The sequence below is a fragment of the Ciconia boyciana genome, chromosome 3 (assembly GCF_034638445.1).
Source record: "Ciconia boyciana chromosome 3, ASM3463844v1, whole genome shotgun sequence".
Taxonomy (NCBI): Eukaryota; Metazoa; Chordata; class Aves; order Ciconiiformes; family Ciconiidae; genus Ciconia; species Ciconia boyciana.
Genome location: NC_132936.1, coordinates 7,511,624 through 7,539,408, shown reverse-complemented (window position 1 = coordinate 7,539,408; position 27,785 = coordinate 7,511,624). Strand labels below are relative to the sequence as shown.

Sequence of the window (27,785 nt, the reverse complement as noted above, 5' to 3'; positions counted from 1 at the left end):
GAATTCCTCCATAAGTTTATTTACTTGGAAGGAATAGATCTGTGTTAGGAACACTTCTCTTATTCTCTGTTATTAATCCTAGAGTATGTAAGTCTCTTGAAATACTTTTCTCCTGTTCTTGTTTTTTTCAAACTATCTGATCAAAAACTAAAAACCCAAAGCAGTAAAGGAAAGAAGCATGAGCCCAGACTCATCAGAAAGAGGTTCCAGAAGGTTCTGGTTGCCTTTTGGATGCTCTGGGTACACATGTCTGTCGTGGTTTAGCCCCATGTGGCAACTAAGCCCCACACAGCCGCCTGCTCACTCCCCCTCGGTGGGATGGGGGAGAGAATCAGAAGAGTAAAAGTGAGAACACTTGTGGGTTGAGATAAAGACAGTTTAATAGGGAAAGCAAAAGCCACACACACAAGCAAAGCAAAGCAAGGAATTCCTTCACTCCTTCCCATGGGCAGGCAGGGGTTCAGCCATCTCCAGGAAAGCAGGGCTCCATCACGCGTAACGGTTACTGGGGAAGACAAACGCCATCACTCCGAATGTCCCCCCCTTCCTTCTTCTTCCCCAGCTTTATATGCTGAGCATGATTCCATATGGTATGGAATAGCCCTTTGGTCAGTTTGGATCAACTATCCTGGCTGTGTCCCCTCCCAGCTTCTTGTGCACCTGGCAGAGCACGGGAAGCTGAAAAGTCCTTGACTAGTGCAGCAACAACTAAAATATCTCTGTATTATCAACACTGTTTTCAGCACAAATCCAAAACATAGCCCCATACCAGCCACTATAAAGAAAATTAACTCTATCTCAGCTGAAACCAGGACAATGTCCCTCATTTAAAAATCACTCTGGTGATCCTTGATTTCCCTGGGAGGGGGCTCAAGGTCTGTATGTTTGTTAACATGCAGGACATATCTGTGAAGGGCCCAATATGAGCCAGGGATGACAAGACGGGTCAGCTAGTTTTGTGTTTGCATCTGCCACTGAGGGTGAGTTAATATCTCCTAACTTTTTTGCCTGATAAAAGCTAGGATGAAGTCTTAAGCAATCTTGTGCCTCTGCTGTAAACAGAGACAGGCAACTGCAAAGGGCAAGTCTGGTTTTTACCTGTACCTTAGGATGGGGCAAGTCATCCTTTGGATGTGCCTCACTTCCCAGTGACTATAAAACAAATTTGCTTGACTAGCTGGTAAGCTAAACCTCATCATTGCCGAATAGCTGGAAATAACTGAATTGCTCTTTATTGCAGCAGAGACCTAGAGGATTATTTCCTCAATAGCTTCTCATGGCCACTTTAATACAATTTATTTTTGCTGAGTGAACAGACCCCATGGCCATTGCTGTGTCCCTGCTCCCAGTCAGCTGAGGTGCAGTTTTACCTCGAATGCATTGCCCTCAGGGCTCGCTTGCCCTGGACTCTCTCTCCATCGCTGAGCCGTACAGAATAGCTGCAGAGGGACAAGCCCAGCAAGCAGTCTGGTGGGTGTGCAAGAGCACCTACACAGGTCTGAGGCAGGAAAACTGCTGCACTGACATAAATCAGCATTACATGCGACCGTTTGAAAGGGATGCTTTAGGAATTGTTGGTAATTGGTGGCTGTGTAATAGGGATCGACTGGTATAAGGTCTCCGTGGACAACTATACTAGGGACAGGGACAGAGAAATCCGTTCAGTTGGGGAGAAAAAAACTCCCTCCAAAGTTTTACAGTGAGCTAGAGGGAGGTAGGACCAACCAAATATGTTAAGCCTTAAATAATGTCTTGAAGAAAGGGGATTTTTATTCTCTTTTACCTTGAAAACTTAAAATCTAGTTTTACCTTGAAAACTAAGTGAACAAAAGAAACTGACTTCATCCTAACCTCTGTGGATTTTAGTGTAATACTTGCTATGACCTATGTTTGGTGGAGTAGGAATGTCCTTATCACGGGGAGAAACAACTGCATTGATCTCATTAGGATGTTTATCACACAATATATTTCGACAGGCACTCCTCGTTGCCCTCTGTTGAACATTTTTAAGCTTTTAAGATAAAATGGAGTTTAACCAGGATTGCATGCTTTATCCTAACATTTCTAGAATGTAGCTTGATAATTATCCATCACTCCAGTTGGTAAGAGGCAGTAGTTAAAGAAAAATAAAAACAGAGATAAATTTGCTGACAAAGGTTCTGCGAATGTACTTGAATGAGAGTGATCTGGCAGTAGGGTACAAGGGCTCTTCTCCTCCTTGCCAGGGATCTGAAATGACTTTTAAACCTCTCACCAGCCTTAGCCTCCACTGAGCAGGGTGCTGGAAAGGCAGGAGCCATACCATCTCAAAAATACCTTAAACCTTCTGTTTTTCCCATGAGAAGGAAGTCAGTGGAGGCTGGTGCCATTCAAAGCGGGGAGGAGAAGGCGATCTGGCCAGGGCTGGTGTGGCAGCGGGCAGCGACCACACGGAACCCTGGGGATGGGAGTCAGGCCTGCAGCAGCTGCACTGAAACGATTAAGGAAACAAAAAAGGTCCCAGGTAATTTAGTAGAAAGGGAGTTTTGCTAGTATCCCTCTGGGCTGCATGCAGAGAGGATCTATGCCTACATTAGCACCAGCAAAAAATATTTAGCTCAGTAGCAGCAGCTGTTTTTTTAACCTGAGATGTCCTGCGCTCAGGTCTGGACCAAGCCAAACATCCCCATGCCATTTACACATCTTTTTAGGATATTAAGGGTCCAAGCATCCTTACAGACAAGTTTCTAGCCTGAAATATGGTAGGGATTTATTCTGCATCCATCCATTCACCATTAGTGATTTTTACTGCTGAACGGACACGGAGTTTGGATTTTCAACCATGTCCAAGACCAGGTCTGCATAAACACAGGTGGCAAAATCCATCATCCTGGGGGAAAAGGTGGATGATGGTGTTGATGTCTGGCATCTCTCACTCCTCTGAGAGTCCTTAGTTCTCATCCTCCTCCCTTTCAGAGTCTAAATCTACCAAATGGCTTTGGGACATCTAGAAAAAGAGGAGTACACAAAAACCAATTTAATAGTATCCATCAAACAAAAGATTTTTTTGCTTGGCCCCTGTTTAAGATCAAATAACACGTGCCACAGCAAGTGAGCTATATTTCGTGCCATTTTTAAAGGTGCTCAGATCTGGAGAGAATTAGCTGCCATCAGAATGGACGATAGCCCTTTTTGTCCTTTGGGAGAACAGACATTGTGAAGTTTTCATTAGACATTTAAAAAAAAAAAAAAAAAGAAAGAGAAAGTCACATAGACAGAGCCTGAGAATCTGAAATTCAGGCTCCAGCCATGCTAGTGACCTTGCTAAATACAGTTATCATCTTGTGTTGTAGATTGTCTGGAGATACATGGGTGTAAAATGGTGTACAACCAATAAGTATTATCATTATTACTCTATTTTTTGAGTTTGCTTTTCTGTGTATAAGATCAGAGAGTAGTAACATACGTAGGTAAAATGTGTAAGGGATCTGTAGTCTGAAACATGAAACTATTGTTATGAAATTAAAAATAGCATCATGTAGGCATATACCAGGAAGGACGTGCTAATTAACAACAGAAAGTGCTTTTTTTCATTGAGGAACTAGGCAGAATGAAGGATCTTGTTCAAAACCTGCCTGGTCTTCAGGCCTCATTTATATAAGCCACTGCGGCCTCATTTTGTTTCCCAAACCTTAGAGCTTAGCCCAGGAGCTTAGCCATTTGTGTCTCCGTCTTTCACCAAGGTGGTCCTGGAAGACAACAGAGTTCTTTGGGATGGGGAATAACTTCCCTGAAGTGCCCATGAGACACCAAGAGGTAGTTAGGTTATGGCTAACTACTTTCCTAAACACCAAGAGGTAGTTGCCTAGACAGCAAGAGGTAGTTACCTAGTTACCTACCTAGGTGCCTACTTGCCTAGACACCAAGAGGTAGTTAGGTTGAGGCTAACTACTTGCCAAGCCTAGGGGCTTGGGGGCCTCTAGGAAATGCTGAGAGTCATGTTGGCAGCTGGGTCTTCATTTTTCCATACTTCAGTCTGCATCTGTAAAATGGGATGAAAGGCAATATTTTTTCCCATCTTTCTTCTGTCTTCCTTGCTGAGGAATTGTAACTGTTGATGTGACAGCCCTGCCTAGCACAACAGGACCTTTATCTCACTTGGAGCATTTGGCAAAGCTAGCATGTGAGCTGTATTAGAAAAGGGCCCCATTTTCCCAAATGCCGTGTTGGCAGGTTCATGTTTGCATGCTATAAAAGCAGCAAAGGCAAAACCGTTGCATAGATAGGAAGCAATCTGCCTTTGGAAGGAAGGGGATGGACAAAATGACCTCAAAGCAATTCAGCATCTGTGATTTCCTCGATTCCATCTGAAAAAGCGCTCTCTCTATTTTGCTGACATATGAGCTGGGTGCCCTATTGTACATCAGTGTAACAAGTGGTCGTTATCTTCTGTTTCATGGGAGATACAGCAGAACATGATTTATTTGTGCCTGCTCTGTTGCCTCTTTCGAAATGTTGCCGATGTTCGGTGCACCTTTCGCAGAGGAAGGCAGATGGTCATCGCAAAGTTTCCCATAACCTTGCTGTGCGTGCTGCATAGTGAATCAATGAAATCTGAATTACAGTCCATTGTCTGAATTTGGAGCTGTGCTGCTAAAGTATCCTGCAGTGGCTGAAAATGTTTGAATGTCAACACCATACATACTCAGGAAATATGACATTTCTCCCTAAAATTTCAAAGCAGTGCGAAAGGGGATTTTTAACTGCGAAGTTGCATCTGATGTGAGCAGGGACTGCATTGCTCAGACCTTAATTACCAGCTTGGAAGTGTACCTTTTGTGAGTATGTGAGTGTTAGGTGTGACCCCTCCTTAGAAAAAAGTAGAAATAATGACTCAAAACAGGATTCTAACATGAAATGACAAAGATGAGGATTTTTTTGAGTCCAAACAGCACCAGCTGCCCCTCTGTGCTAGCTGTCTCTGCTTATATGACATTTGCAATGAGGCTTCAGGTGATTTGAGAAGCTGGCATTAGACTGCAAATCACCTTTCATGTCAGCTCGTGCCAGGATGCCTCGCCAGAAGCCATTATTTCAATGGGAAATAACAACTGGGAATAGGGAAAAAATGAACTTCTGAAAAGCACTTTGTCACGTTCCCTGGGCTGTGGCAGGCAAATGCTGAAAACAGTGTGAGCTCCTGCCATGAAAGCAGGCATAGGCAGAAATTTGTCAGTGGGAGGATTACCTCCTTTACATACCAGAGACAAGGCAAGGTGAGTATATAAAACATTTTCAGCACTGTCTCTCAATTTCTGATATTTATTTGCTCTATGAGCAGACATCCCGGAAGACATTTATGTTTCATAAAGCCTGGTACCTTGCTTCATTGATTTTTCCTTAGGATGGGAATCATTACAGCGAGCAGGTCTGGCAATTTCAGATAATGACCTGTGTGCAGCACAGGTGTTTCTAGAAATGGTTAATGTTGGATGTAATAGATGTTAAAAGTGTCTCCCCAAAATGCTTCTGGCCTTTTGCAGATGACTGCTTCCATGTGTGTGTGTAAGGCAGAGCATCTCCCAAATTCAGGCTGTCAATCAGCTCATTCCCATAGCACATCTAGGCAAAGAATATTATCTGATGTGAACTCGCTGCTGCAAAATGTTTTATATATTAAGTGGCTTGATAATTTTATGTTTTTATTAAATACAAGAGGAAATAAATCTGAAAATGTTTAATTCCATTTACACAAAAAAAAGCAAAATGTTGGGGGTTTTTTGGCGTGCAACAGACATTTAGTCCCTGGTTTTAGAGTTTTTGATCCAAGAGATTACTTGTGCTAGGACATTTTTATCCAATTTACTGAGTCTTCTTCCTCAGTTTGCAACTGGGTTTGATCTAAATCCATGCTAGCTTCCCCTGTCTTGAAAGGGGCACATCGCAGTTATTCTAGAGAACTAGAATAACCAATGGCTAAAACGCAAGGACCTTTCTTACAAAAAAGAGAAAAAATCTAAATGGGACCAGATAACTCTACAAAAAAGTAGTCTGGTCTTGTAAATAGATGGGGGCTTATCCTGAGTGCACCTGATGTGTCCTTTACTGATTGTCATGGAGTTTTTATGTCCTAGCATATACTGAAATAAGTGAGAACAGAATAAGGTTTATATTATTGAAATATAAAAAAACAAATCCTGGCTAAATCGAGGTGTCAGGTAGATTCTTATCTCTGTGCCACTGATAGAAATCCATGAAGCTTCAAATTAACAATTAAAAAAGTCTGATTTTAATTATATTTTTCTAGAGCCAGAGTAGCTATTAAACTGGTTCTGTCTACATTTACGTCTGTGTACTGAGGAACCAGGCCTCATTTTCTGTACATTGCCAACTTTTTAAAAGCATTTCTAAAGTGTCAGTAAATCACAAATCTTCCAGATATTGATATTCATCTCAAACATTTCATACTTCAGTAATTGGAGATTTGTTGTTGTCTGTCACAGTTAAAATGTGGGCAATTGATCCTCTCCCGCAGGGTGAGGAGCTTGCATGCTACGTTTCAGTCCCCAAACATCTGGGACCACAATGAGTATCTGGGCAGTCCCTGAACTGCAGCACGGAATTGCAAACAAGTCTATAATGAATAAGGAAGAGAGTTGTGGCAGGGAACAGGGATGCGTCCCAAAGCCCTCTGAAGTTAATGGCACAACTGCTGTTGACTGCAGCGGCCTTTGAGTCGAGCTCTTGGCATGTCTGTGAAAGGAAGGTAGAGTCAAACAGTATCACTGTATCACATCTTACGCAGGATAACCACATGCTCATCTTTTTTACTTTCCCTCCCAGGATGGAAGGAGCAGTTTTATTGGCCACCAGCTCGGAGGGGTCATGGAAGTACCAAACAGCAAGGACCAGAGAGTCAAATCAGCTAGAGCCATCCAAATCACTTACTACCTCCAAACGTATGGCTCTGTCACCCAGGACCTCATTGGGGAGAAGTGGGAGAGTGAATTCTGTAAACTGATGCACAAGATGCAGCTGGATCACCAAGATCTGCAGCTCTACTCACTAGCGTCCTTTAGCCTCTGGAAGGACTTCCACCAGACCAGTCTCTTGGCCAGGGGCAAGATTTTGGTGAGCCTGATGCTGATTCTCCTGACTGCTACCCTCTCGAGCTCCATGAAGGACTGCCTGCGTAGCAAACCTTTCCTGGGACTCTTGGGAGTACTCACTATCTGTATTTCCAGTGTCACTGCGGCAGGGATATTTTTCATTACTGATGGAAAATATAATTCTACTCTGTTGGGAATCCCTTTCTTCGCTATGGGTAATTATTTATCTTCATAATAATAGGATTAACGGAGCTTAATGACAGGATTGTAAATTACATCCTGGGTTATAAAGTGCAGATTTTACCTTGAGTGAAAGTCTAAGTCGTTTTCATCTTGTTAAATTGATCTGTGCCTTGCCAAAAAAAAAAAAAAAAAAAAAGAAAAAAGAAAAAGGGAAACAAAACAAAGCAGTAGCAACAATAAAGAGCAAATGACGTGGCTGGAATCTCAGCCAGTATGAGAGAGGGGTAGTTTTATTGATCTCTGTTACAAAACGAAGGAGAAATTGTTATTGAAAACCAGTCAGCTCAGCACAGAAAATGGATATGTGTTGACCTGACTTTGATGGGAGGCCAGCCGAAAGAGTAAGTTAAAATAGGAGGGTGCCGAGGAAGGAAAGATTTTAGGATCCTTCCTGAGGAGGGCTGCTTTTCCAGCGCTCTCTGAGGGGCAGAGGGGAACAGGTTGGAGTCAGAATAAGATTGATGGACTTTATCTCAGAGAGGAGATTACTGTTGTGGTATTTGCCAGCCTGTAAGCAAAGGGGCCTGTCAGTATCTGTAGCACATAATCCCTTGGTTTGTGAAGTCCCAGATCAGCTGCAGAGATTTCCTTTGTGTTGTGCTCGGGCAGGGGAAGGTGCAGACAAAGAACAAACATAAAACCCATCTCTTTTAGAAGAAGAATTGTTTTCGTTCCTTCTGTTCTCATTTCTGTTCCAAGCACTTTTAGTGCATCTGTGTGGTTGATGAGTTTGCTGGGAAGGTACGTTGGAAAGGAAGAGGGAAACGTGCCCAAAACAGCTTGCTGAGGCAGCGTTGTTCAGTACAATCACATCCAAGTTTGTCAGAGTTTCGCCGTATCGTGAGTCTGAACCCCAGCAATGAATCTCTATGCAAAATCTCAGCAGTGGCAGCCCAGATCCAAAAACCTTCATGCTGGCTTTTTGATGGCAGGAAATCTTACCTGTGGACAGAACTCTGCACCTTTAGAGTTAATTTCTTAAATTCCATTCATGCTTGTAGTACTCAAGCCCAGTCATCTGCTACAGTGCGAGATAACTAAATATGCAAAGCCACAAGCTAGAATTAAGGTTTGGAGAAGGGTTGTATATTTTTCTTAGAAAAACTCAACCCCCTCCAAACTACATTTTCTTGCTCTTCCACTCAAGAAAAGTCTTGTAGATGTACACATCTCCCAACTCTCTGCCTCCTATTTTGCTGTCTCCTGCCCATGCATCCATGTTCCTAACCAAGGGGCCAAGCCATGGCCTTACCAGTCCTGCACCCAGCATCTCTGGAGCAGCTGGCCGAGGTGGGAAGGAGTGGGACAGAGTGGACAGCTGAGATTCCAGAAGGGAAAGGGAAGAGTGTGGCAAAAGACTCCAAGGAACTGCATGATTGGTTCAGCCTCATTAATGCTGATAAACAAAGCCATGCCAAAGCCTCTAATTCAATCATCTGCACTGTTAAATTGTGACAACGGCTCCTGTCATGGTCTGACCTGTGCCAACACTTCAGCTGCTGTGCACAGCTCTGCAGTGTAAGAGGGTTTGCTGGAAAGAAAGTGCTGAGAGGGGGAAGAGGCCACCAGGAAGAGCAGAGAACGTGCCAGGTTGTGACAGGGATGGATCCCAACCTGAGCGAGGGCTGTGGGCTTAGGAAAAAGACATCTGCGTGGTGGATGGAGAAAAGGATGACAGTGGGGAAGAGGAGGGCTCATGCTTGTTGTCAGATTATGGCAACCTTTTTGTTGAGAGTCAGGAGGTGCGTATCAAAGAGTGAGGCCAAATGGCACTGCCTTGCTTGTGCAGCATGTTGAAGTAAAGGCAATAGAACACTGAAGTGATGAAAAACACCTTCCCTCAATTGTTTATTCTTCTGCTGGTGTCCCTTTTTAGACAGCTGTAGAGAAGGGTGACCCGTCTGCTTGACAGGTCCCAGATTTGTTACTCCCAAGGAGCCCCAAACAATGCCTGTAGGTGAAGCTCATCTTTGGGCTGACCTCAAAAGCATCGGCATCCATACAGGCCAGGAGCATCAACTGAAATGGCAGTAGCATTGCACTCAATTTATACACACCCTGCAGCCCCAGGATGAGGCAAGGGTGGGAGTTTCTGAAAGCAGAGTGGTGCAGTTTCCCATCTAGGATGGTGGTAATCCAGGAGTTTATTTGCTGTCTGAGGAAAAGTAATGTTTATAACTTTCTGTTGGTTTGTGCTGTCATTCTTGTCACAGCCACTGCCAAGAGCAAAAGAAAAGAAAAAAAACCTCCCTTCAAGTGAGATATTTGCAAGGATTGCTTCTATAACATTATATTGAATGAACTTCAGGGTGAAAAAGAAAACATCTAAGTAATCCTTCTACAGAAATTTCATTCAGGAATCTCAGACTGAATTGGAAATATCATTAGAGAACAGCTTGCAATGCCTGGGAACTGCTGCTGGTAAATATTGGGCCACAGTTTTATAGTTTGGTGAACTAAAAACCAGGAAAAATGTCTTACCAAAGTCATACCAGGCACGTTGGCATGTTGGCACATTGGCACATTGGCACGTTGCATCCTGCAGCATGCCATGTGCCTTTAGTCCCTTAAATGACAGTGCCAGCTAATGACACCTTGCTCTGTCCATGACATGCTCAGGGCCTCACAGACTTGGGCTCCTCAAAGGGCAGGGTTTTCTATTGAACCTGGTTTACTGTTAAGTGTCCTGACACCTTAGAGGATCCACTGAAGACCCCAAGGCTGTTATGGGGCAATATGTAACTGTGTCCCCTGTTGTACCAGTGTCCCTTGCTGCTAGCACAGTAGAAAGCAAAAATTACATCAAATAATAATTGAGTGAATATAGCTGAAAAAGTGTGCAAAGTGGGGTTTCCCAGAATTACGAATGCCAGATTTGCAAGTCAGCCTTTCAAAGTCAAGTTACTTGGATTAAAAAAATGAAAGCAAAAACTAGGCAATAATAGCCACAAAGCGCCTGCAAGTGCAATGCTACACAGAATACACAGGCAACCTTAATTCTGGCAGCTCCTAACTTTGGAATGTTTCAACCTGACATTTGCAAAATGTCCATTTAAAGTACGTTTGTTTGGTCAAAAATATGCAGTTTCTTCTGACATTCACTTTTCAAAGGATTAATTTGAATGTAAATTCTGTGATGTTCTTCTGCATTTGTCCTTTTTCCTGCAGAGATGGCAGGATGCTGCCATCTGAATGACAGGAATAACCCTGGACTTGTACAAATTTTTAAGTCCATAATTCCTATTCCAATGCGGAGTTTCTGTGGGTTTCAGTAGGTGATAGAAGCCTATATAAAAGTGAAATGTTTAATGTTTTTCTAAATTTGGACTGAATGACCTACACATTAATTATTTACTGTAGTCCTGCTGTGAGGGAATGGTCTGCTGGGATAAAGCATATCTCTGATATACTGGGGGAAGAGTATTAGCTCCGATTGGCTTTTCTCTTTATCCTTGAAGGTGAGGAACTTCAGTCTTAGGTTAGGCATGAGGGCAGCGGTGGAAAATCCTGCTTACTCTGACTCCCTCTTCCCAATACCACGGTCTTCTCAGACAGCTGCCTCAGCAAAATCAGTTTCCCCAGTACGGTGTCTACCACTGTGGTTTTGGAGTCAGCAAGGAGGAATTCTTCAGAAAGGTCCTGTGCAAATAACACTCTGGCTGCCAGGATCTCCTGCAAACAGGAGCAAGAGGTGTTCGTTTTTAGCTGTTCATACCCCAGACAAATGGTTAAATGTAGTGAGTTAGAGAAAAGGTGCTTCTTTAGTTTCAGGGCTTCCTCCTTTAGGAACTGAACTGGACCTAGGTGTTTTGTTTGTCTCTTTTTTTTTTTTTTTTTTAAATTGGGTTTTAGTAACCACCATGTGAAATCAGAATATGGGACAATTCTACCTGGCATTCATCTTCTGGGACAAATACAAACTGCAGTTCCTTCTGCGAGTTTGACACCAGCAGAGCTATCACCATTGGATGTGTTTCAGATAGGAGATAGAGGGTCAAATCACTGAGTTTCCAATTTGTTCTAGATGTCAGAAATGAACCTGGTTAGATGTTCATATCTGCCTTTTGTGCTTGGATTCATGACGCAATTTCAAAGGGATGTTATGTACGTGACATAATTATGGTTTCCCATGCCTAATCATCACTAATTAATATAACCAGAAGGTTAACTACATAATTGAGATATTATTGCTCCCATGATTTGCTTTTTAATGCACAGGAACCAGACTGATATCATCAGAGAGATAATGATTTAACTCAGCTGAGGATCTGACTGTATATTTCTAAATGCAGGTATATTAATTATGTTATTTTACACTACAATTATTTTTGGCCAGTCCATGAAGTACCTTGTTATATAGATTAGTGGAAATCTTAGGTTAAAAATGTAACTACAGTGTAATTAGAGTGTAATTATGCTTTTTGTATTATAAAGTGTATGTGTTTCTTAGAAGGCTGGATTCACAGTGGACGTAAGGAATATTTCCTGCCCTTTGTAAGTCCAGAACACAAAGACCATTAGATCTTCATGGGAACGGCTATTTCTCATTGAGTCTTTAGAGAACACTAAGCTCAGTGGATGCCCTACAACACATTGCACTATTTTTTTCTACTACTACCAATAACAATACCGTTAGTAGCGGTGTAGTAAAGAGATACAAAAACTTTAGGAAGCAATAGGCTACCTGTTTCCAGCAGTAACCGCATGCCTGATGTAAGAGCACATATGGATGGCAGAGATTGTACTTACAGTGCAGACTTTTCTGGTAAAATTCCCAGTTATTTCTTCCCCTGAATTATTCAAATGGAAGGAGGAAGCAAGGCAAAAGCAGACAAGACTCCAGGCAGTTATTAGCATTTCAGACAGAAGTCATCTAACTTCTTTTGGATGGCAGTTGTTAAAATAATGGCTGGTGATCACCTTTAAGCAAATTTGAGATGTCACAGTATTACCATTGGTGGTAGAGTTGTTGGAAATTACAGAAAAAAGTCCTAGTGCAGATGAGGAAATTATTTTTTTTAAACCTCAGAAGACAAATGTGAGTGCTAAAGTGCATGCTGTTGCTAGTTTACCTGTACATGAAGTATCACAGTATTTCTAACCTTTGCTTCAAGCAATGGAGTTTCTGATTACAGCTGCAACTTAGAAATATTTCAAGAGTGACTCTGACTTTGGTTTTTTCCTTTTCATGCAGCAGTAAAGCAAATCCCATATGAATCTCATGTTATATGATCATCTCCTCTCTGTACAAGGAGCAAGAGAATGACCCTGTAGAGCAAAGAGACCTATTGACATAAACCCCCACCACTCCATGCCTTAGAAATACAATGAATCTGTCATTTCAGATGTTACAGCAGTTCATGTCCCCACCCACTCAGCAGATCATTAAGGACTTGGAAATACCTTGTCCTTAATTAGAAAATGTCCGTTCTTGACTTTTACAGTAAGAAATGGGAATAACACAAAAACATGGGGCAGCAGGAGAAAAAAATTGAAAGACATTCAAATGTTTAAAATGACCTATTTGGATGGGCAGATAACATAGATAATTCATATGAATGGGTTTAGACATTCCCCGTATTTTTAAGGTTGATTTCCCCATAACCTGGTATACTCCCCAACAAGTCTATTCCCAGTTGCAGAGGGTTGGTTTTTTTCATTTCTATAGGAAAGGATAACCTCCCCTGAACACTCTTTCCTGGATTTTGAGTAGAAGATGAAAGCCTGTCTGGGACAGTCTGTTACACTTGCACCATGCAGTCTGGCCCTGCAGCTATGTCCTGGAGCTGTCATGGTTAGGGAGAGGCAACAGGACTGGGGCTGTCCTTCTCAAACACAGGCGAGATGAGGATATCTCCCTTCAGCCTTCTCACACACAGCAGAAAGGGATGCAAGAAGCAGCACAGCCAACCTCAGTCCTAACAACAGGGTTTGTAGCACCTAATTTCAGGTGTCCCAAATGTTCCTCCCTTAACTGAAGTGACACAATCTCAATTTCCTTTGCAGTCAATAGAGAGAAATAGGCAAGTCCAAAGTCATTTGTACCATCACTTAGTACATATTTGGAATGAGCTGCATTAAAATCTGGAAGGCCTATCTGTATCTGAAAAAGCTAGGGTGACTGCTTAGACTTTAACACCTAAGGTTATATGCATAAGCTCTAATATATATGTACATGTATGCATATACAGCATATATGCATAAACTGACTTGAATCCCTTACAGATTGAATTCTAGCTCTTCTTTTCCTGTAGAGACTTACCAGAAGGTCTCTTAGCAACTCAAGTGTCATCATGCCTTAAGGCAGTTGCTCCATCCCAGGAGGTGGGTCTGCAGGTCTGCTGGTCAGTGATTCTGAGGCTCCGCTCAGGTTGAAGCACTCATCCTTGGACCATTGCCCAAACACAAACCATCACTACCAGATCCTCCATAACAACAGAGCAAATACAAAAGACATTGGCTGGGTTTGTTGCTTGAGAAAAGCCAGCTAAACTCTTCCTCCTTCTGACTCTAGTGGGAACTCAATTAATCCATTTGTCCAGAATGATGTCTCCAAATACAGTTGTCTTTTTTTGTTGTTATTATTAAAACAGCTTCCTCAGCTGTCCATCTGCAGCTAACAGACTGGTAACTGTCATTTGAGCTGCTTCTAAGTTGCTGCAAGCATTTCTACAATCCTTTGAAAAAAGTGGTTTCATAAGAGAAGAGAGCATGTTTTGAGCTAGAAAGTCAAAGGCTAAAAAGAGTAGTTTTCTTCTACACTTAAAAATGTATGTTTAGTACTCTTAATCAACACACAAATTCTCTTCAGATAGTAAAGGATGTTTCCTTTTCAGATACCTCACAGATTTGTCTGAACAACTCTCGCTTTCATTTTTCTACCCTTTCGTGGCAATACTCATTCCTATGCCTGGGTTGTTTAAGATTCTTTATTGGATGCACCTTTTCTGCATGTTGATCTTATTTAGCAGGAGTTTCGTTCCTTGTACTTAGTATGTATCGATGCACATCACATTTCCATTTGGCTCATTTGGGCTGGAAAGGAGTTGCATCATGGCAGAAATGATTTAGCTCCACGTATATCATCCCTAATAGGGCAATGTCAAATCCAGCCTTGAATAGCACCATTGCTAGCAATTCCATAACCTGCCTCGACAGCTTGTTCCAGTGCTTAAACAGCCATACATTTATAAAGGTATTTCTTAATATTTTCACTGCTGCAGCTTATGCCTATAACTTCAGAGTCTGTCTGGCCTGACTGTGGAGCGTAATTTTTCACAGTATCTATGTATTTGCAAATACTTTTAGGAGATTTTATATGTAGGGCTGTGCATGCTTCAGGTGGATATAATTTCCTACCAGATCTTTTCTTCCACAGACATTTTACTGTAGTTTACGCTTTCCTGTGAACTCCATCCATACAGGAAGATTGATGGTGGCTTCTGGTCTCTGCTGGAGCACTGTGGATCTGCAGGAAAGAGCAGATGTGGGATAGGCTGAGGATGTGTCCTGTGCTCTTTGGTGTGTGGAGGGAAAATGCAATCTTGCATTGTCCTTACTTTTCTGCATAGAAGCATAGAGTGAATGGTCCTATGCTCTGTCAAGCACACTGTCTGCTCGCCTGAGGTACCTTGTTCCTCTGTAGGGAAATCCAAAGTGGTGGCTCTGTTTTTTAAGCAAAAATGAAAGGCAGCAAATGCATTTACTTTCTCCTGGAATACATCTTCCATGCAAATAGCCCCTGGAACTCACTGTTGTGAGATATGGTTGTGGCTCAAAATTCAGCCTGATTCAGAAAGAGTTGGATTTTTACACAGCTAGCTAAAACATGTTCATTATTTTGAATACTATTGCAACACTAAATCATAACAGTAAGGAACAAATATAAAAATTGATGACCACGTTCAAAAGCCCAGTTCAAAAATGGACACAAAGAAATCTCACTTGTGAAGAAATTTTCCCATAGCTGCCCTCTTTCAGTCTGATAATTTTCCCTTTAAGAGTTAGGAACAGGATACAGAACTTAATAGACCATTTGCCAAATATTCTAAATCAATATTTATTTGCTACATTTGTCTGCAATGCCAAAACCTTGCATAGAATTAAAAGGTTAAAGAGTCTGTTGCAAATGCAAAACCAGCTAAAAAGACCTTACTTGATATTCTATCATTTATATGTCCTCCTTTGTGCAACCACTAGCCGCTTGAGATTTTAACAGTTGTTTTATCCTTCCATTTCCGATCCTTTTTTTCACTCAATTTCTTTCCAATGAAGCGACTTCTCCTCTCTGGTGGGATAACTGCCTGCAGTAACATACAGCATGCTGAAACCACACTGGCTCCAGGTTCATTGCTCCCTGAGTGGTAACAAATGATAGCAGCAGCCTACGTTATTCAACAAGTATCTTCCATGTCATTGGCATACGCCTGTGTTACTGGCCTTCAGGAAAAGGTATACTCGGGTATTACAGCTGTGACTTTCCATGTGTTAGTCCTGCTGGATGTGGTGAAGCAGGTCGTGTTTCATCCACACTTGTCTGACTGCAAGACGAGGATGCTGTTTTGGATGCTCAGAGTGGTAGTGAAGAGGTGCACCAGCAATAGGTGTAGGCACAGGGCTGCAAGTGGTACCACCAACTGAATGAGATGAAAACCTCAGGCCTTTACAGCTTTGGATCACTAAAGATGCTCTTTAATTTTTGTTCTGCAAGAGTGGGTATACTGTCCTCAGTGTCTTGGCTGAATTTCAGAGTGGATAATTGAATTTCTATCTTCTTCAAATTCCCCCTGCCGTGCACGTTAGATACAGAGTTGGTGAGCCTGGCTTAAAGCACTGTGCAGGTGGAGCTCTGTTAAGCAGCTCCTGTTTTTTACTCAGATGTGACTTTATTTCATTGGTGAATGCAATGGCCACATTATGTGGCTCAGCGGTCCCTAAAATCATTCTGTGTTCCCTGAGAATATGTAACTGTGTCTTGGCACATTGTCATTGCATTTTCCTGCAGTAATCTGTAGTATTTCAGCAGTAGGGAATTTTTTGCTCATACTCTACTCTTAAAGTCCAAGGTAGAAAAGCATTTCTTTACAGCCTGATATGACACTTAGACCTGCTCAAACTATACATCCCAACCCATATTCAAATGCAAATCTGCCACAGAAATTTTAGATGTTGTAGCTTTTCCTGGTGTTATGAACTCCATTGCTGTTGATATCCTGCATATGAAGAAAACTATTTTGCTAGCATAGCCATGAAACCAGTAGTACAGTTAGTACTGTATCATTTTGCAAACTTTACATAAATTCAGAAACCGCAGGTATAATCTACTAGAGGGAGCACTTGCATTGCTTTATAAAGAGGACCAAATGGCAGATTGCTGCACACCAGGTAAGACCCTAGCAGGTGAAATTTTCTGTGTTTCTTTAAGTTTCTAGTTGATATTTTTACTATTACTGTTGAGAAATTATTATCCTCCAGGGAGGATACAGAGTTGCAGAAGCTGAAGGCAGAGAGGTGTTCTGCATACTGAGTGCAGAGCAGCGAAACCGTTTGTCCTTCTACAGTAACTTAAAACAGTTTAGCACAAAGTTTTCGGTTAAGGCAATTTAAACCTTCTGAAACTAGACTGAGAGCGCTGGGAACAAAAAGGCTGTTTGTGCTTAGAGTAGATACCACAGCAAATAGAAACTGTGCAAAGAGCAAACCCAAAACCCTTCTAATGCGCAATCTTCTCGTAGGAGCAGCTGAAAAAGAAGACCCCACAGGAGAGATGCTAACCACGCTACTGAAAGCATTACCAGAAAGTGCGATGTTGGGGCTATACAAGAGCTGAATATATTAGGCAAAAAAACAGTGCAAATATCTCTCCCGTTGCACTGCCAGTCAACTTCAAGGCCCCACTTTTAGGAGTGAGTGCTGCTGGACTAACCTAGTCCTCGGCTCTCTGCAAAAGTACAGCTCAGTGCCTTTCGTAATCCCTTACGTGGGCTTTCAGTGTCTCTCCCATCAGAGCCAAGAAACAGTAAGAACTTTATCATGCAGTTAGCCTGCTTTTAAATGAATAACCTTGGTAGGATATTGAGGGAGAGAAGGCTTTACTAATCATAGATACAGATGTTCTACCTCTTTCTTAGGTTATTTGAAGTCAGGCTCTGAACAATGCAGCTAATGAAGCAAGTCTCAAAAGATCTCCCTTACGTGGATTTTGACCTCTAATATACTTATTCTTTCCCTGAGGGGAAAGTAATAGGATCTCTTTACGGACTATTTCCAAAAAACAAGTGTAGAAATTTATTATGATTGAGATCTCTTCTGCTCTGCCACAGTTTTTGAAAGTGGTCAGAAGATATGAAAGTAATTGGTGCTCAAGGTCGGACAAACAAACCCAAATGCATACACAAACATAGAACATTGAGCAAAACAAGGCAAAAATGTCAATCCATTTTCCTTACATATAGGATAAAAGTAAAAATAAAAACTATATGCGGTAAACAGTCATGATTCAGCTTTCACAGCAATGAAATCATTAAGCCTCATCCACTTGGGAGTTTTGTTCAGAAGTTGGCAAAGATATTTTGTCAGCTTTTAAGCTGCAAGAATATTGTCCGTGCTCCATGAGACCTTTGCTTGTCTTTTGTGACCTCTTTTACCCGACCCTGTCACATTTGCATATGACTTCCCTAGGACCTGACACTGTATTGCAAAACACACATCAAACAATGCATTGCTTATGGAACTTTTTGTTTTAGCTATTGATAAATTTTTCTTGGAGTTCATTCAATGTTTATTTTAAAATATGGGAATATCTTTAGTATAATCAGTGTCACAAATATCCTGTTTAATGTCTTTTACTGGAACGCATTGCAAGGTTTTAACTCTTAGAGGGGCTTGTTTGACCTGACATTAGTAAGGAAAAGTGAAAGCATCACAAAAATTGTTGAAAAATAGATTTTTTTTACCTGCAGATCAAGTTCTTCAATGACTTTTCCCTTAACAGTGTATGTAACTGGGTCACCGATCCACTGATCATCTAGTCTGACTGCCTGACCTTGTCAGGGCTGACCAAAAGCTAAAGCATGTTGTTAAGGGCATTGTCCAAATGCCTCTTAAACACTGACAGGCTTGGGGCATCCACCACCTCTCTAGGAAGCCTGTTCCAGCGTTTGACCATCCTCTTGGTAAAGAAGTGCTTCCTAATGTCAAGTCTGAACCTCCCCTGATGCAGCTTTGAACCATTCCCATGTGTCCTGTCCCTGGGTACCAGGGAGAAGAGATCAGCACCCCCCTCTCCGCTTCCCCTCCTCAGGAAGCTGTAGAGAGCCATGAGGTCACCCCTCAGCCTCCTTGTCTCCAAACTAGACAAACCCAGTGTTCTTAGCTGCTCCTCATAGGACATGCCTTCCAGCCCTTCCACCAGCTTTGTTGCCCTTCTCTGGACACATTCAAGTACCTTCAAGTTTTCAATTCCAGTTTCACCAGAAGTTAGCAAACTTAGACAGTTATTTTTCATAAATTTCTTTGAAAAGAAATTGTCCAAAATTATTTCATTGGTCCAAGTGTAGGAAACTTTTTATTTTCTGGAAAAAAGAAGTGATAATAATTTCTAGTTTTCATAATTTTCAAGTTCTTTACTTTCCATTCCACAACCTCATTTCTCCTTTATTGTTCCCCTGGGAAAAAGGGAAATAAAGAAAAATGGGAGGAAAAAAATCAGGGTGTGAGGAAATGAAGAAAGGAAGATGTCCAAGAGTTCCTTTTGCTTTTTAAATTGTAAACACGCAGGAAAGAAAAAAACACATTTTAATAGGTAAAAGATTTAACTAAAAAAGTTCCAACAACTTTATCTTCTAAAATCTTAATGTTAAGTATGATGGCAACAGATGTTTTAACACCCTAGATCAAATATTTATCTGGAAAAAAATCAGTAAATATTATCCCATAAAATGGCTTTTTAAATGGTGCAATAATTATTTCCATGATACCATAGAAAATAGGTCTTATTAAACAAGCCTGATTTTTTAAAATTAATCTCCAAGTTTACACAAGAAAAGAAACCATGTTGGTATAGTATATTCAGATAATGGTAATTTGATTCACTCCTGCACAAGATTTTGATACATGCATGTGTTTGTACTACTTTAAATCACTGTAGCTTATATTAAATGTAATAATGAAATATTAATTTGTAAATGCGCACTCTTCCTTCTGGGAAGACATAAATAATCTGGCCGAAATGAATTTCTTCTATGCTATTCAACACCTTTCCCCATGTTCTGGAGTGGAAAAGAAATCAATAGTAGTAAAATTCTCAGATAATGCAAGGTTTGGAAGATAAAAATAATGAAAATGCAGCCCAAGCACATCATCAGGCAGGCTCGTTTTGTCAACATGTGCTTCATCACAGTTAAGTGCTAGATTATGCATCTAGAAACGAAGAATGTATTCACATTTGCAAGATGAAGAATTGCATCCCCAAAAACAAAAACAAGGAGATCACAGTAGATAATGCATCGAATATGAATTCCTAGTGTGCTGCTGTTGTTAACATGGGAGGATGAAACTGCAAACGTGTGTTAGAGAAAGAATAAGAAGGTGATACCAGTTAGGCGAATGGCTTTAGGAAGATGCTAACTGGCATTTTGAGTGGGACTCATCTGACAGAATGTAGATGTCTATCATGTATGCAGTATCTCTATGGCACTGTTGAGCCCTTCCTAGAGTATGTTTCAAAAATAGACTGCAAAACTGGGGTCCTTCACTAGGAGGAATACGGTATTCATGTTGTTTTCAACAGCAAGCAGTACAGGGCAGGTGGAGATGACATAACAAGATCCAGTGCCTGGCAGCTGCAGTTAAACCACTTTGTACCAGAATAAAGTGCCATTCTTTTACACCAAAAGCAATTAACCACTGGGACAATTTTTCAGGCCTTGATGGACTCTGTATGACTAGAAAATTTCAGACCAAGACTGCATTTTTAGTGTACGGGCTATACCTCAAACACTGATTTTGATGCAGAAATGATAGGTTACAATGTTTTGGCATGTGATCATAATAGTTTTCCCTAGTCTTAAAACCTGTGAAGTTTCTGTTATGGAAGAACAGAAGTTTTGTCTTCCATCTGTGTGACAAAGCAGCTTTGCTTTTGCTCATCCTAAGTTTTTGTCTTCTCAGATTTATCCCACTATTCCTATTTTATGTCCACCTTTAGGGAACTTCAGATAATTGTCTTTACTCACCAGACTCCTACAAATATTCCTACAGAATAATCTTATGTTCATATCTCTATGTTACATACCTTTTATTTTGCAAGACTTCAATAATAAAAACCACTGTTACTTAATGGTATTTTGTAAGACTATCACATTACAACCAACATACCAAAAATACAAAATCATTTCCAAAAACTTTCTTCTTAGTACATTTTGATAAGTGCCCAAGCTCCACTGACCCATCTGATATGCACAGAGGTTTCTAACTGCTTTGCTTCATTTGTTCTGGAACATTTCTAGTTTTTAGGCTCTTCAGAGCAGCTGTGACTCATCAGGCAAACTATTCCAGGCCTACACATCTTTCTACTCATATAAATGCAATGCAAGTGAAAAATACTGGAAAGCTATTATTGTTCGTATGGCTACTGGCTTTTGATCACATTTTGCTTGAACTCATATAACAGTAGGACTGCGTGAGACGTTGCATCACAAGGATTTTCTCTAACCAAGACATACTGCATCTCTTCTGTCAGTTTCTATTTTCATATTACTTCCAGCTACTTATTAGTCTTAACCACATCACTCTTCCATAAACCCATTCAGTGTTTCTGCCTTGTGGCTAGTGTGGAGTCCCAACAGAGAGCCACTGAAATGCTTATATATCTATTAAACCATGTGTTGCCTCTCAGCACAGAGATTAATTTCACCTAGTTCCCTTATCTGGTACCTTGTTAATGGTATTCCTCTTTAATACTTATCTTTCCTTCTGCCTAGACATGAAAACTAGTTTCAGTAGTTAGCAATTGCTGTACTCTATCTCTTAAGATCGGCATCATGATTAGTTCTTCACGTTTTCAGTCCTTTGACATCCCTTTTTATGTCTTTCCAATACAAACTGGCAGCAATTCAGTGAAGCTGGTTGCAACCATCATTCCCTTCACACTGCTAGAGTAGATGAGAAGGCTGAGTACTTTGGCTTTATGAAATGCGGTGAAGGAAGAAGTCTCAGTACGAGCTGAAATTCAAGCTCTTCTTGATCAGAGTTATAGCACTTGCTTCTTAACACACTCGCTGGTTCTGTGATGATCACAACCTGGCTTTCACAACAGCGTAAAGCCCGTACACAGTGTCTCAGACTGTAACACAGGGCAAAAACAGACTACTTAAGGTTTCCTCTCCTCACAGCTATCCCTTTATGTCTTTCTTTTGGTAGCTTGCGTTTCTCAGATCACTGCTGGATACTGAATTTCCAGTATAACAGATTAAGGCAATATCCAAATCATTTGGGAACCTAGCACTTTCTGGAAATCAGAAACTGCTGCTTTATGTAATCTATGTTTAGAATTACTAGCAAAAGGGAGCAATTTTTAAGGGAAATTGAAATAAAGCAGTTATATTGCTTTTTCCTTTTTATCCCTATCACGGCAGTTTTACTTGCTGCTGACCATCTCCTAAAGTTATTGCCATATCATTTCCCTGCTTCCACAGATTCATCTAATCATACATTTTTCTTCCACTCTATTTATGCCTCCTATACACCAGGTTTCTTGTGGTCCATGTAGTTCATCAAATGTTCTTCCTTCATTCTTTCTTCCCACAACCTTCTATGCCCTTGGCTCTTCAGCAGCAAACTGTGGTCTTTCTTGTTTCTCTGTTTCCAGTTATAGCATTTGATTCCTATTTGCATCAAACGTATGGCATGTGACCATGAGCCTCCTCTAACTGCTCTGCAAATCTCTGGTTCCTAAAGAATTAAGGATAACAGTGTTTCCCCACTACGCCTTCTTCTTAGAGGCAGCATCCTCATAAATCCCTCTGTGCCAGCTGCATGCTGCATCCACCGATAATCCCCAGACGAGGTGACATTGTCGAACCATAATCCATAGTCTCCTTGTTGCCTCTTCATATTTGTTAACCTGTTCTTTTAATAGTCAAACACAATAATCTTCCAAGTGACAACTAAGGTCTCAGTTTATCTGCATGGAGTGGCAGAGGATCCAAGCAGCAAGTAAAGATAGAAGGCAAATTTGCTTCCAGCCCCATCCCAGCAACCCTGCAATATGTGCTTCCTGCTCACCCAGGTGCTGGTTTGCAGTGTCTCCCCACACCAGCTCCTTGGATCTGGAAAAATACAGCTTCTTGTGGGGGCTAGGAGTAGGACCATGTTGAGGGGTGCTGGAGGACCTGACTAACTAGAAGGTACTTGGCTCTCAGCATCCTGGCACCTTTTCCTACATCTTTTGAAATTATCTCGTTGCCCTTCAGAAAATGCATTGGCAAAATGAGCTAGGCTAACACTGTTCATCTGCACTTTACTTTTTGGATTTTGATGGGTGAAAATCTGCCATGGGCTGCAGTAGCTGTGTTGCTAATTGCCTAAGTGGCGTCTGTTCATGCTCCTTCAGGGACAGTCAATCTCTTAGGTTTTACTTGTCTCTCAGACCCCCATCTTATCCGATCACAGGCAGTAAGCGCCTTCAGTAAGGCCCTCCATTGACTGGAGGGAGCTCTGAAGAGCCCCGCGATGCCTGTGTCAGGAAGGACTTGCTGTTTTGCTCCTAGTGGGAGCGGAGAAACAGGAGCATCGTGAAACAGGAGAGCTCCTTGTACCAGATACTTCCAAATGCTTGAATAAGATATGTTTGTATTTTTCCGTTAGAAAATAAAATATTGTTGGCTTTGTAGCGAGACAAAATATGTATGTGGTGTGTCAGAGAAGGGGCTTCTCTACTTCACCCTCCATCAATCTTCCCCCTTCCCCAAACTCTTCTCAATAAATCAGTATGGAAATGGCAGAAATCATGCCCTTTTCTCCCTGGCTTCTCATTGTCATGGCTGAATTCACAGGATGAGTCTATCAAAGTCAATGGAATTGCCTCAGAAATTAATTTGTCTGGGATAGATTGCAACAGATGTGCTGTTGGCTTCTGCTTTTATTATTTCTGTGCTCATAGCACGGCCCTGTTGTGTGAGATCCATTCCAGGCCCTGAGGACCCTCCAATACAAACTCACTCTGGAGACTGAGAGAAGGGAAAAGAGAAAGATTTGACCACTGTCACAGAGGAGACCTGGCTTTAGACATTTAGTGTGGCCCTTGTCTCTTCCTTGCACCGTCTGATTTTTGGACCATGCCACCCAACTGCTATAAAACACAGGTGGGAGTAACTGTGGAGGAGGTTCCCAGATGTCTGCTTGGGAAGGTGTCCAGGGCTTGCCAAAGAGAGAACAAGCCACTCAAACTACTTTCTAATTTGATACTTGTGATTGATATATTTTATCTGACTACAAAGCACTTATTTGTGATAGATGCAACTGAACTCAGTTGGAATCAGGCCACGAGTTCCTTGGCTAAGGAGGGTATTGCTGCAGAGGTGGAGGTGCATTGCACCACTGGGGTATAACTGTTTGCTTCATGTTTGGCCATGAGCCACCACCAAAACTTGTCAAGAGGACTGAGACAGCTGTTCTAATGCTATATATGTCTATGCTATGCACTCTGGGACTTCCATTCAAGTGCAGATTAGCATTCAAGGTGAAAGATAAAGAAGGGAAGCAGCTTGCTCATCTGCTGGTCTGCACCCAGACATGCCCACCCAAAGATCTACAAGCAAGTAAGAATAACCATATCCTCTTAGGAGAACCATAAGGACATTGGGAAGGTCAGAGTCTTGCTGGAAATACTTCAGACATACTAGACATTGGCTGCTAAAAGAGAAAAGAGGAAAACTCTTTTGCTCAATGAAAAGATAAATGAACAAGAGTATCGGCCACGGTGGCAGCAGAATTGCTACAGGCACCAGCTTCACTGGAGAAGTAGCAACAGCAATGGCAAATAATTTTAATAATCCCCAGCTGATATCAGCATCCTTCTGTTCAAGTATCTAGCTGAAGTCACAGCATAATTAACCTTGGCTGGGTTATAAGATCACCAATGTCCTGAAGAGACTTGCACTGAAAGAATATATACTGTCACATATGTGAGTAGGAAAATCATATAAAAGTCGTACCAGAAATTTTGCATATGGCATTTCACAGCTAAATATGAGCTTTTATAGGAATGAAATATGTTAAAAGTGAGATATAAGGCCTGAACATCGGTTTGTAAAAGAACTTTTTTAACATCTCAGAAGTAAGTGTGAGCCAGAGTCGCAAGCAGGATGAGGCTTAGGTACATACTTTCATGGTTACCAAACTACTATTGTACTATGTAACTAACTATGGTTATCAAAGTACTATTGATTTGGTGTATTCTTCCTTAATACAGTTCAGCTGTCATGTGCTTTCACACCAGAGAAGATGACACTACCTCCCCAGAAAACACCAGCAGGCAGTTTTACACAGCAGCTCCCGTATTGTGTAGTTATTTTATGAAGAGACCCACATTTTTTGTCTTAGTGACTGCCACCCTATCTGGAACGGGCAAACAGCAGCCGTCATTGCAAGAAGACTGTTGATAAGGATTTATCCTGCTTCATTCTCCAGCATTGCAATGTATTTAGGTAAGCAAAAGCCACAAACTTACCACTTAAATATGGATTAATTAAAGCCAGATTTTCTCCTTTAAACGTGTCTTATTGAGTAGGTAAGAAGGTTAAAACTTGGAAAATTACTGACTAGGTTTTTGATCTAAGAACCGAGACTGGAATAGAACAAGCAAAAGGGTGAAAAGGTGTCCTTGGATGGGTGAAGAGATTCAAGATGAGGCTCAGGAGAGAAAAAAAAAAAAAGAAAAAGAAAGAAAAAAAACACCCGTAAAGAAACAACCACACATCTTGAATCTTTTCTCTCTTCTGATGAAGTTGTAATGACTTAAGTTTCTTCTTTGTGTTAGTTAAAATATTTTTTATTTCTTTCTATAAATATACATTTCTACTCTGGCAAAAGAAAAGGCATAAGTGATATATTCTCAGGAACAGCTACTGTAATTACACTGTCGTTATAATGAGACGATAACATAGCTACATTGCAGTTAACTTTGAGATACTTCTCATGCCTATTTTTCACATAACTGACAGTTCATCTATGTGATGGAGTTATTGATTTTTTTCCCTATTTCTTTCATGCTTAATAAGCACAGTTTGTGGCATAGAAGTAGTAACAAAAGCATTTTAGCCTAAAATATAATTATACAGGAACAACTTCAAAATTACAGCATAATTGAAATGCTATTACCCGCCACAAGCAGGTTTTTATATAATGAAGTGTAGAACCATGAATATACAACTGGTAACTTTTGAAGCTATTAGATACTATAGTGGCATATCTGGTAGGAAACCAAAGACAGATGTGTTAAAAAATATTTGTGGGTCTTCCTTCAGCTGGCCTATCAGTTCCATGGAAGGGTCTATGCTCAAAAGCTGCAGTTCACTCATCCTTATTTGTTTTAAAAAGAATATTCAAAAACACAGATTAGTATATAGTATATGGCCTCTTTGCTCATCTGAGTATTTTAATATAATTTCAGGTTTAGCTTTCTGTCCTTCCAACATACCCTTAACTCAGTATAACTAGGAACAAGCTGAAAGTAGGAATCTTTGACTTATGAATTCAAATGTGAGTCTGATAATTAATGAATTACAATAGCAGTATTGCTCTCTATTTGAGCTAAATTAAATAAAGAGGCTAGGGGGATTCTTTAATAATAATAAACATGGAACTCTAATTTCTTTTTATGCTCTGTGATCACATACAAAAGATCTAACAAAAATAATTGCATTAGATGTCCTATTTTTGGAGAAATGCGTAGCTAGTATTTAGGAGGACTCTTATTGCTCTGATTTATCTATTAATGAAGCAAAACCTAGTTAATTACCTAATTTGCATTATATTTTGCATCCACATAGATGCTGGGATGAGCACTGGGGGAAGGTTTTGTATCAATCCATTTTTAATAAGGTAATGAAGTTGGCTGGGCTGACTCTGCAGATCAAACCATTGGATGTTTTTCTCCTGTTGGACTGAGAACTTGTAAATCAATGTACAGATCAAACAAGCTTGTGACCTGGGGAAGGCAAGACCTTTCCTTCTCCACTGCCGGGGTCCTGCTACTGTACTGGAGCTGCAAATTGGTAACCTGCCTGAGGTCCCAAATTATTGTCCCAAGGTCTTGAGCGGAAGAAGTAAGGAGGATATTGTAGCTTGTAGCTTCCTACCTCTTACCTTCTTCCCTTCCTGCTCCACGGTACCATTGCCCTGAGGCAGGACATCATAACCTTGAAAACTGCCAACCAGAGCTGGGTCAGTAATATCAAGGCAGAAGGTGGTAGGTCTACTGCTGCTTTTGCCTCCTTTTTACATCATACCTTCTGTGCTCCATGGTGTTTCTTCCCAGTCCTTGTCTTTCACTCCTCTGTCCCCTCGTGTTGGGGTGCCTTTTCTCAATCCATCTATCCTCCTGTCAGTGTGTGCTTGACGTTTCTGCATCCCGAGTATCTGTCAGGAAAGAGCAAGACATAACTGCCTCAAGGAAAAAAAAGACTTACACAATTTTCTGTGAGGCCTTCCCAAGCCCTGTGCAGCAGAGAGTCTGATTTGCCATGCAAAGATAATTTGTGCAAGAATGCATCTTCCCTAACATTAGCTATTTAAAACCAAGGCATCCAGTCCAAGCCAGTTAGATGTCCAGGCTGAGCCTGCAGTGGCCAGACAGAGCAATACCTCCAAGGAGCGCTCTTCCCATCCCGGGGTGGGAGTTGGAAATAGGTTTGAATCCCCTCTTGGATGTTCTCCTCTCTCTGTGTTGACAAGAGAGGAAGCCAAGGACAACAAATTTAGATTCTATAAAAAACTCCACGTGGCTGAAGTTAGGAGAGATTAATTTCATCCTTAGGGTCTTCCGAAAAATTCCCTCATGCTCCATGCAAGCACAGAAAAAGTGCCATTAAATAAGAAAACTCATAAAACAAACTAGGTCTTAAAATGCAAACTTCTGCCATTGCAGAAATGAGGGGATTTGGCAGGAAAGGGCTCTCCAAAGAACAGTCCATAGTCTTCCAATCTCTGCTGCTTCAGGTAACAGTTACAACGGCTGAGCCATTTAATACTGAAAAGAGGGCAGACTCTCATCACTGGAGATAAATTACCAGTTCTGGAGACTCAGCTACAGCATAAAAGTAACAACCAGCTAAAAAAAAAATTGTCCTAATTACACTGGGTCATATATTGAATATGGTAATTTGAGTGCTGAGTCACCAAGAGTGCTGAGGAAAAAGTTTCTGCTATAAAACAAAATTGGTGAAATCTGTG

The 27,785-nt window shown here is 41.1% G+C and overlaps 1 protein-coding gene across 2 annotated transcripts in view; it reads left to right on the top strand.

Annotated features, from left to right (window-relative positions):
* Window positions 1–27,785, top strand: part of PTCHD4 (patched domain containing 4) — an 89,493-nt gene that overhangs the window by 19,648 nt on the left and 42,060 nt on the right. For both annotated transcript variants that reach the window (XM_072857788.1, XM_072857787.1), the window contains exon 2: window positions 6,823–7,303. In XM_072857788.1, the coding sequence (XP_072713889.1) occupies window positions 6,823–7,303 (481 nt within the window). The remainder of the gene's footprint in view (window positions 1–6,822; window positions 7,304–27,785) is intronic.